General features: G+C 37.7%; 1 protein-coding gene across 1 annotated transcript; it reads right to left on the reverse strand.

The window, feature by feature from the left end:
* Positions 1-271: 271 nt before the first annotated feature.
* Positions 272-16,819, reverse strand: LOC122982697 (transmembrane protein 255B). The gene is made up of 9 exons (XM_044352181.1): positions 16,707-16,819; positions 15,595-15,737; positions 15,420-15,482; positions 7,023-7,112; positions 5,511-5,591; positions 4,315-4,400; positions 3,629-3,788; positions 2,791-2,937; positions 272-1,366 (listed from the first exon to the last, which is right to left on the reverse strand). Exons 1-9 carry the CDS (start codon positions 16,774-16,776, stop codon positions 1,127-1,129), a joined length of 1,080 nt encoding a protein of 359 aa, XP_044208116.1. The 5' UTR covers positions 16,777-16,819; the 3' UTR covers positions 272-1,126.
* Positions 16,820-18,274: the final 1,455 nt, after the last annotated feature.

Consider the following 18,274-nt stretch of genomic DNA (forward strand, 5'->3'; position numbering starts at 1 on the left):
GTCTATAAAACATCAGAAAACAGTAAAATATGTCATAATATTCTAGAGCACAAGGTGACTTCTTCAAATATCTTATTTTGTCCGACGTACAGTCCAAAACCAGAAAATATTCAATTATCTATAATCTAAAACCAAGAAAAGCAGCAAATTGTCACATTTAAAAACTCAGAGCCATCCAATTTTTTTTTTTGCATTTTAGCTTGAAAAATGATTTAAATGATTAATTTTAATATCAAAATAGCTGCTGATTAATTTTCTGTTGACTGACTAATCAACTAAATGGTGTAATAAAAGTGTAATACGTGTATTGAATTGAGCAGGAGAAAGTTTTATTGCTTATGAATTCAACTTTTTATTTGTAAGACAAAAAAACATTCTTCATTCAAAAGTTACAGTTAGTTACACTTTAAGGTGAAACAATACAATGATATATCACTTTATACTGGTAGTAAAAGTAATACTAGTGAAACTTTAAAACATGAGATTTTGTGAAAGCCCTTACTCCACATATATTTGTATGTGTTAGTGAATGTATGTTTATTTTATGGGTGCCTCTTTAATACATAAATGTATTTCATTGCAGCAGCTACAGCATCCCATCGCACAACAGTTAACATGCATCATCAATAATATATACACTATATGGACTTTAAAGTGCTCATTAAATGATTCACACAAACATTAAGTAACAGCAACATTAGCAACATTTACTCTCCCGTTTGTATTTTAAAGAAAGCCCTTTAAATTGCTTGTACAGTAGTCAGTATAGTGAGACAATACACAGGAACACCTGTAATCAATCTACACAAGTTATAACAGAAACATCTACCAGATCACTTATTTATATGTAACATGTAAGCGTCTAAAGGCCAGCTTGAGGCTTAACGAATACACATGAAATAACTTAATAATTTCTATATAAACACGCTACATAGCTATAAATCTGTCTCTCTTCAATGCATCTTATCAGACATGTAAATAGTAGCATCTATATCTAGTCTATAGTCTTGAAGCTCACTGAGTGTTTCCTGTCTACAAGGTCATCAACCAAACGTCTTGTGCTACTCCCAGTCTGACAAGGTCAAGACCTTATTTTCCAACATGCCCCGTGTGTTTGGCTGAGGGCTCAGCAGGCGTACGGTGGAGGTTTCTCAAAGGGGCTGTAGGAGGATCCGTAGAGTACAGGAGCGTTGGGTGTCAGCATGTACCCTCCTGGTTCCTGGGTGCCTCCCTGAGGCTGCAGCTGGTTGGAAGCCTGAGAGGGCTGCTGGTTCTGGTTCTCCTCAGAGGGGCAGGAGGTGGTGGACGCGGGGCCTCCGTCAGGGATCAACTGGGGTGTAGCAGGTGTCTGGTAGTTGCTGTTGTGCTGTGGGAAAGAAAAGAGGTGTGGTAGGTTGGTTTGGCACATGGACCTGCAGCCAAAAGATACCTAAAATTATTTCTGACATTTTTATGTGAGGTGTGGTGGAAGTTTATGTTCTTTGCCTTGGCTACCAGGCAGTCGGATGAAAACAGGAATGTCTAGTTTGGTTCTTCGGTAGCAGGCGCAGTAATAACAGCAGAGATTAGCCAACGTTAATAATAAATCAGTGTGGGACAAATCTCAGTCATCACAATACAAAACAAAGAGTCTACTGCCATGCTAGTGAATCTATGAGACTATACATAAACACAGTGGTGCTTTGAGGTAAATGTCAACATGCTAATGGTCAAAGGGGAGTAATTATACACACATCACATAGTTGCAAGGCTATTAAAGAGCAGCTTCAATGAAAAAAGTAGTAACGCCTGCACACTTAGTCTGAACCACAAAATGTAATCAGATAGGACAATGTTTCGATCCTACTGGGATCTTCATCAGGTCAAAATGTTTGTAAAAAGAGATACCACACCCATATTTATACATCCATGCACACCCAGAGGACACACAAGCTCTGTGATGACAGATGTGGTTAACCATCCAACATGCTAGTTTAGCACAGTGACGTTTGATATTTAAACATAAAGCACAGCTGAGGCTGATGAGTATGTCATTAGTTTTGTGAGTATTTAATTATAAACCAAAGTATTGGACAAACTGAAAGTTAAAGGATCACCACAGTTATTATAAATCATCCTGAGGGGAGACATGAATGTCTGTACAAAATTTCATGGAAATTCATCAGTAGTCGTTGAGATATTTCACTTTGTGCCAAAGTGGTGGACTGACTGCCATCCATAAAGTCATGGCGCCAGTGTGGCTAATAAATACTAGAAGGCAACAGCTGATTTAAGGTGATTGGCTCGATTATCTCATGTCATGGTTTACTTTATGATTCATGATTCATATATCATAAATCTGGCCTTTCAGTTTTCAACAAGTTCTCGGGCTCCTTTCCAACCATCATAAAACATAATCCCTGTTTAATGTGAAAAAACATCCAGTGCAATAGTAAAATTGAGGATACATGTAGGTTTAGTTGACTTTTTGAAGGTGAATAGCTCAGTAGTGTAATGTGGCAGCAGTGCAGATTAATAGTTTTCTCTCTGTTCAAGCGCTTTGATGTTACAGTCAAACAGCTGTGGTGGTCGGAGCAAAAATAAATGTGATCCAGTGCAGCTCATCTGGTTGCCAAACATCTGCAATGGAAGGGAAGATTAATTTTCACAGCAGACGTTTAGTCATGTTGGGATGAGCACAGGTATAAATGATAAAGCTGCTTCAGTGCTTTTCCTACTATGACAAGTCAGAATATCTATGGAAAAAAATATCTACAGTTTTGCTCATTTTGGTTTTGGTCTCAGCCCCACCTGCATGGGTATCGGGTAGTTGGGGTAAGCGGGCAGAGTCTGTCCTGAAGGACAGAAGCCAGCGTAGGTCAGCATGTGCTGGGTCGGGTTGTACAGAATGTGAGGTGGCGGTGCCGGGCTGGGAGCCATCTGAGGAGTAGGCTTCTGCTGCAGAAAACAGTCAAAATGCTTTGGATCAGATGCACCATTTACACACGAAACATGCACACTTCATTATGTAAGAGGTAATGAACTATGCATACTGCCTAATGTACTGTAGGAACAATAATCGTAAAATCAGGACCATTAAGATTAAACAAAATGAGATCAGAGTCGGAAAGAGCAGAGTTTTTTAGTACTTCCATGTGTGAGCAGTTTTTGGAAAGGTAGTGAGACAAAAAGAGATCTGCACACACATAAGTCAATATCATGTTTCAAACCAAGTTTTTGATATAAGTAAAGTAACAGAGCAAAAACAAGAAAGGCTCAATCTGAATTGTTCAAGCTCCAGTGACAGATGTTGTAGATTGTCGTTAAAATATACTCCTAAATGCGCACATACAGACAGGAAACAGATGCTGGGGATTTTATACTGTTCAGTGTCAGATATGTGGCCTGTAGACAATGAGGAAAAGTTACTATTATTTTATATGAAGCGCTCCTGGGGATAATAAAAAGCCTTCAGCAGGGAGCCGAATGTATCAGCCAAGCAATATTAAAAGTCTTATATTTAGCTCAGGAGTCAGACCTGCCTGTCTGATGCGGTTGAGTGTGACTTTTTAAATTGCTTTTTAGCAAAGACACACTCCAGTTTTCCCTCTTTTCTTTTGAGTAACAATTGTTCCTGACGTCTGCTCACCATGTCCTTGTACGCTCCGAGGATGGCGGCGTTGATGATGCCCAGGAACAGGCCAATCACATTGAGTACCACTGAGGCCCAGAGCAGACGGTGCAGGTGGATCACATCCCAGCAGCTGCTGACCCCAGTGAACTCGTAGTACTGTGTGTGGTACTCTGTGCTGGAGGAGGAAGAAAGCAGGGTGACGATAATACAACTCCGTGCTGCTAAGGATGAGCTGGACCACCATATCTGCATTTTCCACCATTTTTTCTTTCATTCCTTCCACATTTAGTCACGTTTTTTGGACTGTTTGGAAAGACCTTTCATTTCAGTGTGGTTGTTGTAAAATCCAAACTCCATGTTTTGAAATATGGCTTCCAAATGGCGTTTTTTATATGAAAGGAAGTGCTGAATTTTTTGCCTTCTAAGTGTTTTTTTCCCCAAGTCTGTATCTACAGTTTTTGTCAGCCAACTCTAAAATCGGGGATTCTGTTTTCACAGCATTCACTGCTTTCTACTATATTATTATCCAAGTTTTATAACATACTTGTCAGAAATGAATAAATAATAAACCTGTTCAGAAAGTTTGGAAGTTAATCTAAAAATATCTGCTTGTGTAAATGCATTAAGCACAGGCGATTTGGTGATAATGAGTTAAAATATGTAAAACTACATGTTTAGTCTTTGCTTCTGGACCGTCTCACCTCTCACAGTTGTAAAGGTAGCAGCAGTAGCAGGTGTCACTTCTCAGTTTCAGCTTGCAAGCTTTGTCAAATGAACGGCACGTCACCTGCACAGGCAGAGGTTTGATGGGTTAACGCAGTTCTTAGATACATCCGTTTAGACTAATAAATACTTTTTTAAACCTTTATTTAACAAACCAAAATACAAAATCTCAGACATTTCAGCTTGAGAATAAATAACATACAGTACAACAAGGGAAATTGCATGTCAGAAATGTTTTTTATTTTTAAAGAGACTTTATGTGATGCTTGGAAATGCTTTTTTGTGTGTTTCAAACATTCTTGACCTTTTTTTTGCAGGTAATTGATTTCAATGTAATAAGATCATTTGAAACCAAAAAGACTTTGAAATTTAGGGTAGTTTTAAAAAAAAAAAGAAAATTAATATGTGAAATACGCCTAATAATATAACAAAATTATTCCTATGTTTGGTGGAAGAATTACAATCAAAGTACGCAACAATGTCTACATTTTTCTTAGCTGTATACTGTAACATACTGTATATCCTCTAAATATTTCTCCAAATCTTTCCAAAACATCAGGGAAATTCAGAGTCATAGAATAAATCTATTAATGACTCTTTCCTTGCAAAAAGTACAACTGTTGTATCTACGTCAGTAAATTCTTCCAGTCAGACTGTTACAGGAATATATTTTGAGAAGGATTTTTAAATTCATTTCTTTAACTTAATTGGTTATACAGAATTTAAAGTATGTAAGACAAGCTCTTTTTGACAAATAAATACATGATCAGTAGGAAACTGTTTACATTTCTTTATCTCATTTCCAGAACTTAATATATTTATTTTGAATTTGGTGTGATGGAGAGTGATTTAGATGCGGTTGTGTGCAGATTATACATACGTCAGTGAGCCAGTAAATCTCTGCAGTAACATTATTTGACCACTAGATGCTACTACACACTTAGTGAAAGCCCCTAAAAGGGTGCAAGAAAACACAATATGGTGATCTTACATCAACTCAAAAATACAGTTTGTCCAGTAAGACGCAGATATAATGCAGAGTGTAAAATGAGGACAATTTAAAGGTGATCTGAAAGTGTGTGGAAACCATATATTGAACTGTGTTTTAAAAGTGTATATGTTAATACAACAGAGACAATGTTTGTGTGTGTGTGTGTGTGCGGTTGAGACTCACCTCTGTATAGTAGCTGTCGTAGGCATAGCCGAATCCACTGGCGTAAAAGTCACACATGTCCTCCTGTAAGGGCCTTATATCCTGTGTGTAAAAGATTATTTGTTCAATATTATTTAATCAATATATTGTTACAGTATTATTCCACCACAGAACTGTGATCTAATTTTTTTTCTTCATCATTATTGTCCTCTCTTAGAGTAAATCTCTTGTTTTAAGGGTCTTGGTGAAACACTTGTGTATCGTGTAAAGCTACGTGTGAGTGAATTTGAACCCTGGCTTGTGTTATTCTGTCCATCCTCTTCCTGTTTCTCTGTCACTGCAGCAGTGAAGTTTTACAACATGTGCCTGCTCACAAAAAAAAAAGAAAAAAAAACAGAAAAAAAACGTCCAGTGCACCGGACAAAACCTCCTGCATCAAATGTCCCTGGACTTTATATAATGTGGGAAGTCATAAAATCATTTTCATTGTCCAAGGCTTGAAGGTGCAATAAATATGATTTTTTACTGCTCTGTGAGCAAAAAATAAATATATCTGCAGGAGCATGATAGCATTGTTGATCAATATCAGTGACTCAGTGCCAGCTGCTGAGAGGTCCGGCTTTTTAAACTCTCTCTCTCTCTCTCTCTCTCTGGTCCATCCATACTCATTAAGGCTCTCATTAAAATTAATTAAGCTGATGTGACAAACGGAGGTGCACTGGTGTTCATGTTCACACACCCAGAACATCTTAAGGAAGCAACGCTTACCTTATCTGACCCTCTCTGCATGTTCAGTTCATTCCTGCATAAACCAGCTCAGGTATTTGCACAATTTAAGTTTCATACATTTGTTCTGGGAGAGTTTGAAATTGTCATCATGGGGACAAATGATGTGTACGTAAAATGAAAATGTACAGTAAATGAAGCTATTTGAGTTTTCTTCCTTATGAATACAAAGAAATACAAACATGATCTAACTTTAGGAGGAAAATGAGAAAGAAAATCTGTTGATGAATTGCTTTTTTGTGAAAGTTTTGACTGATACTGTGTGTATATATCAAATTGCAACAGACTATTGCAAGGACATTTCCTGGGAAATCACTTCTTAATTGACAAAATATAAAATATACATCTTTAGATGTTGCATATTCTGTGTATTTATTTGCATCATGAATGCAAAAGTTTTCTGTGACTGGGAGAACAGTGGGGAGACATTTTTAATCAGCCCTGCTCTGCTGAATGTTGCAGCTCTCTGCAGGTCAGACTCTTATATTTGTTGGTCAGGTCCACCTGTTGGGCAGTGAGATGTGATGTTGCTGACTGTTCTGTTTCATCAGGAGAGCCTGACCTTACTGAATGTGTCTGTACAAATCTCAGCCTGCATTTCTGCAAAGAGAACTTCTGTATCTGTTAAAGTTTGGTGTGTAAGTGTGTGTAGGGGTTTATTTACACACAAAAAAATTGTGAATTAGTTTCTATTTCTTTTTATATCTGTGCAGACACGTGAATAATACTTCTATAAGTGATACTTACAATGAACTCTGAAGCGATGATCCCGTCCACGATGGCACAGAAGAAAGACGCAATGACTCCGATGCTGACGAAGATGATGGCTGCCATGAGCTTGGAGAGAGGAGAGGGTAGGGTCATGAAAAAATATTTTGGGACAAACACAAAAGTACAATGAAGTATCGCCAGAGTAGAAAAGTAGCAGAGAATTAATGAGATTTGCAGCTTGTGATTTACAGTTTTGATCATCAATTCATAACTAAAAGATAATTACATAAGAAACGACTGAAGAAACTGAGAGCGAGCATACTTATAACTGAATACATGGATTTTGAGTATTTGATTATTGACTTTAATGAATATGTCATATTTCATGGTACATACAGTGAACATTTTTATATAAAATACACACATACACACACACACACACACATATGTAAGCTTCTCTGCTGGTCCTGTTTGGTCAGCTGCAGCGTCTGGGCTGCAGGACAATAAATGAAATGTACGACTTCTTGCTCTGCCAGCGCAGAGGTGCTTTGTGGGTAATTTATGGGGAAAGAGGCAACATGCGGGGACAGAGGGACGGACTTTTGTACCAGCAAGGTCAATCTAATTCTCCCAATCTGATACACACACATACATACTCACACACACACACACACACATAGGACTGGACAGAGTAAATCCATATTGTTGCTTATAACATCCACTCACACATTACAGGAAATTAAAATATGTAACAGCATCATCAGTCAAAAATCGCATCACTGATGAAAAAACCCAAATCTTTACTTTTCATCTGGTGACACACACCTGCTTCCTCCACCTAGCTTTTTCTGTAAGACAAAGTAATTTTCTGATAACACACACACACACACACACACACCAACAGACGCAGCTGTCTGGTCACAGATCACAGATGTCTAATCATAAACTTTATCTCTAAGCATCGTTTACTGTCTGTTCAATCATTCCTCCCGGACTGAACCTCCTGTACTGAAACAAGAAATGAAACACACTTCATTTTTCTTTCCATCTACTGTATCTACGAATCTAAAATGTTACGTGGCTTACATCAGTTTATCCCACAAATTAAGAGAAAAAGGTAAAAGGTTGACTCATTAGGGACTTTATTACCATTTCAATGATTTCTGATGACATTCAAGATCCTCCCTCTTTCCTGATTGGCAATTCAAGTCAAATATACATAAATGATGTCGACGGACTCGGCTCATCACACCACAACTTTCTTGTTTGGATTATTTTAACAATTTACAGTTGATGATCCTGAAGCTGCACAAGTGATCTCTTGTGAGACTCAGAACAGATATTATTTTGGATGATAATCAGAAGTCAAATAATTTCCCAAACATTCCTTATTGTCTGTTTTTCTTGATCCCAAAGTTGCACTGACAATGGACGTGAGACCAAAAACAGACTGTTCAGCTGATTATGTTTGTGTTGCAGAACAAAAACTAATGACTTTGTTCTAATGTTCATCTTGCAGCAATAGAAGTTTAAATCTAAAAGCAAGAATATAAAAGGGTGTAATGTTTGTTGGGGGATTTTGTTCCATTAGAATAAAAAAAGAATTTTGCTTCACTTTTATATAAAAAGTTAATATAAAATGTTTCATTCCACATAGGCTGCATTTCAGTCACACATATACAAGTAACAGATTTATTATCTTCACAGCAGCAGTTTGCTGTGAGATCAGGCTCATCAGCAGGATGAACGGTTAAAGGTCCTGCACACCTGCACAGGTGTTTTCACTTATTCTGGCTGATTAGACTTCTGCTCAGGTTGAAGTTGGGTGAAACAGGTGCATCAAAACACCTGAGTGTGACTTAAATGTCAATCAAGCACAGACTGTACATGCACTTGATTAAATAATATGTTTTTATGCATTTTTTTTGATAAACATGCCTCAATCCAGTGGTGTAAATGTTTAAACATAAACTGATGGAATTCACATGATGAAATTTTATTCAGGTTAATTACTAACTAACCTGGTTGGAAATATTTACCTCAACATGTGGGAATAACGTAGTAGAAATATAGATTAAAACAAGGGCATTTTTAAATTGATTTCCCTCAACAAAGTGAAATAAGAGCCAGGCTTTTTTTTCGGGGTGGGTTTTTATCTGCCACTGGCCCAGACTCTCCACTTCATTAGCGGTTTAAATGACTCTGCTTTTATGGGCTGCAAGTGGGAGATGAGGCCAGCAGCGGAGACAATAGAGCCTGACAACTGCATTACTTCACATTACCTTAGCACCAGCTGCCAGCACATAAAACACCTCAACACACTCTGTCACCCAAAAGCCCCCGAACCTCCCCCAATAAAACTGGAGGAGTGAGAGAAATCAAATACTGTAAAAGATTAAAGACGCACAGAGATATAGTAGATAGGAGTGGAGAAAGTAAGGAAATACACAAGACTCAAAGTTTTAGAGAAGAAAAGACATCACTGAAAACGAGATAAAGACACAGAGATGAATTTTATAAGAGTCAGTAAAGATACCAATCAGGTTATGTAACTAAAGTTGCTGACTGCTGCAAGGTCTTCTTCCTCTGCTCAGTGGTCCAGTGACCAATCACAAGCAGCTGGACACACTGGTAATAAGGACTGAACGCTGGGTAAAATACGTCCCTTTTAAAAGGTTCACCGTTCTGCTCTTCAAGCCACAAGGTGACCAAAAGGACGGTAGTCTGTGAAATATAGGCAGTAACTACAGAGGAGTCTCCTGGAGCAGAGAACATGAGCTACATGAAGCGTTTAGTCATAAAGAAATCTTACAGTGTATCGAGGCAGTGAGGCTTGTTATAGGAGCCAGCAGGATAAGTGTAGATAGGAAGGGAGTTTGGGTTTTTCTTTTTTTTTTTACAGAAAGAATTTCATGCTCCACAATCCTTTTAAACATTTTAGAGATAAGACAAAATGAAAAAAGGTGATACGGGCCATTAAGATTTTTCAACCTTTATCCAAGAAATGTCAGAAAAGCACAAATGTTTTACGTTCAACACAGTCATATTCATAAAGAGGTCTCTTGGAAATATCTGCATTTATGAGCGCAACGTCCTAAAACTGACAATGTATTAAAATTGAGAGAAATACAATTTTCAATTGAGAAAAGAGACACAACACGACAGCAGTGTGACGCTGATTTGTGTGGTGGAACATTATGAGCGGTGGATGGACGTATAGATTTGCCTTCACCAATGAAATGGGATCAACTCCCACTCTATGCCAGCAGGGTTTCTTCTATGGGTGAAGTTGTATTTTTGCAAAAGTGTTTATTATTAAAGTCAAATGTAGATTGTGAGTGATTTTTCTTTGCCAGAACAAGACTTCACCTCAACTTTCACCCCTTGGCATGAATTAACTAACTGCTCCTTCACACATTTTTTTTGCAGTAAGTAAAACTATGACCTTTATGAACCTTTTACCCAAAATAATGTAACCTCAACCTAAAAAAGGCAGGTGTCACTGTAGTTTTCTCTAATTTTGTGGTAATTTTTCTTAAAAACAGTGCTGTGATTTTTTTTGTGATTTTGAAAAACCACATCAGAGTGAGCATGTGGTGCATTACTCATGAAATCGGTGGACAGAAAGTGAGGGGTCACACTCATAAAGTTTCATCGATTATAGTCAAGTTAAGCCAGTTTTATTTGTATAGTCCAATCTCACAAACCATAGAGTTGCCTCAAGGGGCTTTACAATCTGTACAACAACACAACATCCTCTATCCTTAGACGTTGATTCAAATGAGGAAAAACTCCATAAAAGACACTTTGACAGGGAAAAAATGGAAGAAACCTCAGGAGGAGCAACAGAGAGAAGGATTATTCTTCCAGGATGGACAGACATGCAGTAATAGATGTTGTGTTTACAGAACAGACCTGAAAGCACTATTACAGAAATACATCAAAGAAAAACAGGATGACAAAATTATAGATGGATTGGTAAGAAGAAATATACTTTGATATAAAACTAGATTATCTTCAGTGTAACTGTAAATCAGTTTACTGGACATCAATATATAGTATATATTTGTATGTATCTACTGTACATACGCAAGACACAATGTTGTTCAATCAATGTGAAAAATTTCTATAGGTCTCTATGTGTCTATTCAGTAAGTGAATTATAAATATAAGCTTATTTGCTAATGTAAACAACTCATAACTACTTAAACCATAACATCAAATAAACATGATATATAATTAAGTCAATATAAACATCTTAACATGCTAGATGATCTATTTCTATACCAGAGAGCATTAATCATTTGATTGTTTTAAACTGCTAAATACATGTTGTGCTCTTCCTTCCTTAATCCTTAAAATTACATCTCCTGATTCTCCCTCATCGAAAAATCCAGAATCTATAAATATGCAAATATTTTTCATTTCAAAAGTTCAACTGTTAGATACAAAATGTCTCCTACTTCACTGAAAAGTCCATTCTCTGTGTATGTGCACTGGAGGCTTCAAGTTTCCGCATCACACTTGTGTGAGTTGCATACTGGACCAGGATTGGTTCCTAACTAGTTGTGATGTCACAAATCATGCTCGTAGGTTCACACCTTAAACTCAGATTTAAAGTGAGCGCAGAGAAACTTTCATTTTCAGCAGATGAATGAAAAAACAGCTTCTAGTGTCAAACTGCACATGCATCATTCTGCACAGTGAAGCTCAAACATCCAACTGCAGCAACAAGAGGGAAAAACACATTTTTGACTGGAAGGGTACTTTAAATTTTAATCCTAGTCTCCATTGTAGGAAAAGCTTCATGTCAGATTTGTCCATCCAGGAGTCAATCTGGAAACTGAACTCATCACTTCTTCAACCGTTTACACCTCAAACTGCATCAAACCGTCCACCTGCTGCTTTATGAGGTCAGAGGGGCAAAGGGCCGTGAGATCCAGGAAGTAAGAGATGCTTCAGAGCTCTCAGATGTCACATGGCATTGTGGTACGGCTCGTTGTCCTTTAATGAGCGACCTCGCTCTGCCAGCCGGCTCTCACGTTACAGTGTGAGGGAAGAAGACACCCGTGTGTGAGAGCGAGTATTGTGCCACATGTCCCTGTCACAGACACTGAAGACCAGCGGCGGCAGTGTGGCAGCGATCACACCATTAAAGTTTAAAGCACAGGACTGGGAGCGATGGCGCAGAGGCAGATAGATACAGCGGACAGTGAATGTCTTTGTCTCTGTATCTTCACTCTGTGTTCACACATTTACAGCCACACACACACACACACACATACACCCGCAAAAACCTGCAGGAAGTACTGGACTTTTTTAAAAACTCTTCATCTTTGTTAAGTGATGGTTCATTTTGAGTTATGTCAGAATACTCATGCACACACACACACACACACACACACACACACACACACACAGTTTCCACATGTGTGAACAGCTCCAGGAAGACTATCTATGTAGACTGGATTAGACTCGATACACTGTAACGTAACGTAAGACAAAAGTGATCCGACCAGGTACACGACACCTTGGATGCCACATGAAAAATTTACAACACACACACACACACACACACACGCACACACACATTCTCATATACCACAGTCATGGAGACAGGTGGAGGGAACATGTTTATATCTCCACCACACCACGATCATGTCTATATAAATGTCTTTAAACATCAGGAAATGACTGTAAAGTAAGTGCAGTGCTCAGAGATAAATCCTGATAAAAATGACTTCTGTTTCTCCTCCATATTTATGCTCCTAACTACAGCTACACAGTGTAAATAGAGTATAAAACAAATGATACAAATTGAGTGGACTGTCAACACCCTATTTTGAAAAGAAATCATTCATTTATGTAGAATTTTTCTGACATTAAAATGAGAAGATGGATGTAAAAAATATCTCCTCCACTCAAAGTTTTCTTCAAATTGCCTCTGAGAAAAAAATGTATGTGTATAGTACAAATTTATTGATTAGAAACTAGAGATTCCTCAACATTTCAGCCTCTCGTTTCTCTACCAACAGAGGAATGGTGAGAAACCTGAATCAGGTGTTTACATGCCACAGTGTCCTGGTTTCTATAGTAGGACTCCACATAATATATCAAGGCTTCTAAAAACCAGGACCAACAACACATAACCAGGATACTCATATAAACACACTTGATGAAACTCCACAAAGAGAAGGCAAAATGTCTTTGTTAAGATTAAACACTTATTTCTGTTTTCTCACCACCACCCACAAGTAATTACTGTCTGGTTTGAGTTTGAACACACTTACTCAAAACCTGCTTAGAATTAGTATGTATTGTAGATTTTGAGCACACCACATTTTTCCAGAATGCAAATAGAAATGGAGGACCTAAGAAGACAAAAAATAACTAAAACATTTTTGGAAAAACATATTGTACATTTTCTAGAGTTGCAGTTCATTGCCTTTTGCACAGCATATGTATCATAGCATTTCCTGTTAGTATAAAACAGTTAAAGGACAGGTTCACAGTTTTCGGAGTATGTCCTAAAACAATATTCAGGTGCCCCGCATGGACACCAGACTGTTGTTGATTCTCATAGACTAACTGGCACTACACTATACTATAAAGATCAGTATATAATGTATACAGTCAGTATGTAGTTTGGGAATGGGACACAACTAAGGACTCCTAATCTGAAGTTTCTGTGTCACTGGTGTTCACTTAACACAGTCAGGCACACGCTGGTTTTATATACTGTGAATGTGATACTGAGGATACTACTTAAATGACACAGAGGAACAGTTTCAGCTTCTGGTTGCCCTGCAGTCACTTATTTGCACTTGTTGATTTGACTGTTATGAGGAAAACACTGACTGGAGGTCAGTTTTATGCAGATTTAGTTCCTAGACACACATGTTTCACTCTCTACACTTAGATTGTAACAGAAGGTAATAATCCTTTGTCTCTACTCCAGAGTCGTTGACATGATAACTTTTGAACCTCCTGTGTCCCCGTCTGAAATAAAGCATCCCTGTCAGCAACTGACCAATACTAATTCAATTCCCCCTCTTGTCATTGAACTCCAAAGCCAATCACATTCACTTTCCTCGACCACAAATCCAGTCACGTACACACTGACCCGGGCACAAGGACCAAGAGCACATTACGCCGCCATCGAGTAATCAGATTTGCTTCTTGCTCATAATAGAGCAATTTCCTGTAAAACTGTTCAGTGAATTTGCAAAGTCTGTAACATAATCCTTTAATTTATGGTATATATATGTCCTGTTTTCCAGGAACAAATGCCCTTTTTTTTTAGAAGGTGAATACTGTGAAGCTCAAAAAGCTTACAGAAGTCACCTTGAGAGTGCAAACATAAGGTTGAAATGTGAGTTTTTGTCATAAGAAGACATTCGTTTCTCACCAAAGGGGACAAGAATCACATTCCTTAAAGCCTCTTAAGTTTTACAACCTGAATTCTTTACATCAACTTGCAATATTCTTCTTCTCCTGTTTTATTTCTGCATGTCTACGTTCTACGCCACCAACTGTCAATGTGTGGAACTAACTAACAGAGGTTCATTGTAAAAGAAATCTATTCATGTGCTGGCCTACTTAGTTGGCCACTTAAAAATGTTTCCAGCCAATATGAGAATACCCTAAAGCCATGGTTCCTAACCTTTTTTTGTATATGACCCTTTAAAACAAAGGAATGTCTACTCATGACCCCTCGTTACTGCTTACATATGCCTCCTGGTTTTGAACAGTTACATTTATTTTATTCTTGGACACTGAAGATGTGAAAATATCCAGTAATTCATTCCAAAAGAAGCAAAGATTTGTATCTAAAAACAGAACATTTTATGTAGCAGAAATCTGGAATTTTTTTGGTTTCTGTCCTGCGATCTCCTCGCGACCCCTCAAATTTATCTTGTGACCCCTTGTGGGGAATCTGACCCACAGGTTGAGAACCACTGCCATTGGCTTGACAGAACTGCATACTGCACAGCTTCGAAAGAATAATCATCAGAAAGTCTTTGCCACTTGACCCCCTACACCAAGGGATGTATACAGCTTTGAAAACCAACCAATCAGAGTATCAGAGGGTGTATAAAATAAAGATTTATCTGCGTTGATCTGTGTGCCTGCAGGGATCCGGGCAGATCTACACCTTTTTGTCATCATACTGTCCTATGTGAGCTAACAGCAGTCTTTTAAAGGTCATGGCAAAGGTTTAGAGAAGAGAAATTCGCCTACATCTGGCATTAAATAAAATACCAACCATGTCTGCAGCAATTATATTTGTTTACCTCCTGAGACTCTATGATGCCCATATATACAGTCTAAAGGGCTCTGAAGGGTCTAAATGAAGACCAAAAATGTGGATAATGAATGGAATAAATGTCATCATGTGATTTTAAATGTGTAACAACACAGGAACAGACTCACCATGGGTCTGCGGTTTTCCACCAGGTGGATGCCAACAATACCCAGAAACGCTCCGAAACTCAGCTGGATGTAGAAAGACATCAAAGCAGAAGAGTTCAAGGATTCAGACATCATCAAAGTGTTGAAGAAGGTTATAATCATAACTGTATTGAGATGGGAGTTGGCTGTCACTCACGGTGATGCCTGGGTAATATCCAGCTACAGGCACGTTGTCGGTGCGAGTGGCAGAGACCAGACCCACAGCCAGAACCACCAGAGCCAGAGCCAGCAGAGCCACAGTCACCCATAGAGCCGTTTTCCTGCGCCGCAGGTAGTGATCTGAGGACAGACAGGTGCACAGGACTGACCTCAGTACATTCATTAAACAACATGCCAGTTCAACGTGCTTTACATAAGATATAAAAGGCATTAAGACAAGATATAAAAGAAACACAACACAAGATAAAAAGACAAAACAGTAAATAAAATAGAAGATAATAATAAGATAAAATAGAAGAAGACTGGAGAATAAAATGACAGGGCAATTCAAAATATGAATAAAAAGCCCAAAATTGAATCATGTGCCAACTTTGACCTTAAACTTTAACCCCTCTGAACACCATTGACAATATGCTGACAGTTAGAGCTGCAACAATTAGTCCATTCATATATTAATAAATCAATAGAAAATTAGTCCGCAACTATTTTAATGACTGAATAATTGTTTTAGTCATTGCTTAAAGCAAAAATGTCAAATATTTGCTCGCTGCAACTTCTCAAATGTGATGATCTAAAGCTTTACAGTGTCATACAGCTTTGGGTTTTGGACAAAAGAAGACATTTGAAGACGTCATCATGAGCTTTAAAAAGTTTTAACTGGCATTTTTCACTATTTTGTTAATCAAGGGAGTATCTGCAGATTCACTGATAGTGAAAATAAGATCATTTTATTGTACTGTTCTTTAATTTCTCTTATAAGCCCATGGACACATGTATTTTTGTGTCATGTAAAAGAGCAAAACTTTCTTTTAGAATTAAATGAACTCTGACAAAGTGTCCTCAGTTTGGGAGATTTACTTTACAACCTTTTTTCTTACAAATACTTCCAGGCTATAAACACAGAAACATCTCCTATGCATAGAGTTTAAGTGTACAACATTTAATGAAAGCACCTCACAAAAAACATACTTCATGTTGTTGTCAGTGACATTAAAGTAGCAGAACATTAAAAACCTCTCTGTACAGTCTGGCTGTGATCTCAGCATGAAACTTAATTTATCTGGAGAACAGGTTGTGAACACAGTGTACCTGCAGGATCCAGTATTTCTGGCGTTGTTTGCTGAGTTGTCTGCTGGGTTTCTGGCTGCTGCATTTCCATTCAGTCAGGTTGAATTAGCTGTAAATGAAAGAGACGATCAGGCAGCTGAGACAACGTCCGCTTGTAGTGTTTCAATGGAGTCCCCGTTGATTCACAGAGTCCACATCCTCCACTTAGACACCAAACCAGAAATAAGAAGAGAGTTTATTATAACTCAAACATCTTCTCTTTTTTTTTTAATTAATAAGAGTGTTCACCACAGCTGACTCTGAACTCAGATGGACTCAACTTTTCTTGAAGCCTGAGAGAAAGAAACAGAGGGAGAGAGAGAGAGAGAGAGGGAGAGAGAGAGACCAATCAGCTGCATTCACCTCAGTGATCAATTATTTATGATTATTTGTGTATCTTACATAAGTTTGATTCAGCTCAGATTTTGGATGCACATTGAAAAGACTTAGAGTGTGTGTCATAGCCTCTGTGCTGCCAAATAAACAGGTGGATAAAGTGAGTTTTTGGAGGGTTTTTATGTCTGTATGCTGCAGCTCTAACTGCTGACTGCTCATGATGCTGCAGCCTGGATGAGGAAGATGAGTTTACAGCTCCCTCCATTGGTACACATGTGAAGAACAGGTCACACACCCAGCTTTACGTCCATGAAGGTATCTGTAAATTGCTACTCGTCCTATTTTTTTTTAAATTATCTTTTAAATATTCAAATGAACATACAAGACAAATATTTGTACTTTCATGTAATTTCACCCATTCTGAGAAGCTTTCAGTCTTTTTTTAGGTGACAGCTATTATTGTTACATGCACAAAAAGGTGTGTGTCCTGGCTTTCATGTAATGTGTGTATTTTTAACGATGATTTAGGTTAGAAATATTATTTATGTGGTGTGTAAATAGTATAAATCTGAAATAATTAGTTGATAAATCAATTAATTGATTGGCAGCTACTATTTTGATGATTTATTAATCATTTAAAGTCTCCCTCCACTCAAAAATGTGTTTTTCTTCTTGTTACTTCAGTTGAATGTTTGAGCTTCACTGTGCAGAATGATGGATGTGCAGAGTTTGACACTAGAGGGATGTTTTCACATTCATCTGCCGAAGGAGGAAAATTTCTCTCTTTTTCAATGAGAGACAAGATGTAGATGTAATTTTAAGGATTTTAACAAGGTAATTGAACTTTTTTTGTGGAAAAACCATATTAGACACAAATTATTATTCAAAGAAGAGTATTTTTTATGTCTTAAAACATGTCTTGGGGATAATTGAGTAATTTTTCAGAGTCAGACAGTTTCAGCTTCTCATTTGTGAGGATTTCCTGATTTTCTTTGTCTTATTTGATGGTAAATTGAATATCTTTGAGGTTTGGAGTGTTGGTCGGACAAAACAAGCAATTTGAATAAGTCACTTTGGACTTTGGGAAATTACAGTGGGAATTTTTCATATTTTGTTGACATTATCTAGACCAATGAATCAATACCAACCATTAATCAAAACCACTGAATTGAGAGTAATCAGTAGATTACAGTTATTTTCAGACTGAACTTAGT

The sequence above is a fragment of the Thunnus albacares genome, chromosome 1 (assembly GCF_914725855.1).
Source record: "Thunnus albacares chromosome 1, fThuAlb1.1, whole genome shotgun sequence".
NCBI classification, from domain to species: Eukaryota; Metazoa; Chordata; class Actinopteri; order Scombriformes; family Scombridae; genus Thunnus; species Thunnus albacares.

What these genes read in the sequence shown, in the direction of transcription:
- LOC122982697 (XM_044352181.1), bottom strand. Translation starts at nt 16,776, where the DNA reads ATGGAAATGCAGCAGCCAGAAACCCAGCAGACAACTCAGCAAACAACG. An exon ending in TGGAAAACCGCAGACCCATG is followed by an intron (nt 7,113 to 15,419) that starts GTGAGTCTGTTC and finishes CCTCTCTCCAAG; the next exon opens with CTCATGGCAGCCATCATCTT. An exon ending in TACCTTTACAACTGTGAGAG is followed by an intron (nt 3,789 to 4,314) that starts GTGAGACGGTCC and finishes TTCCTCCTCCAG; the next exon opens with CACAGAGTACCACACACAGT.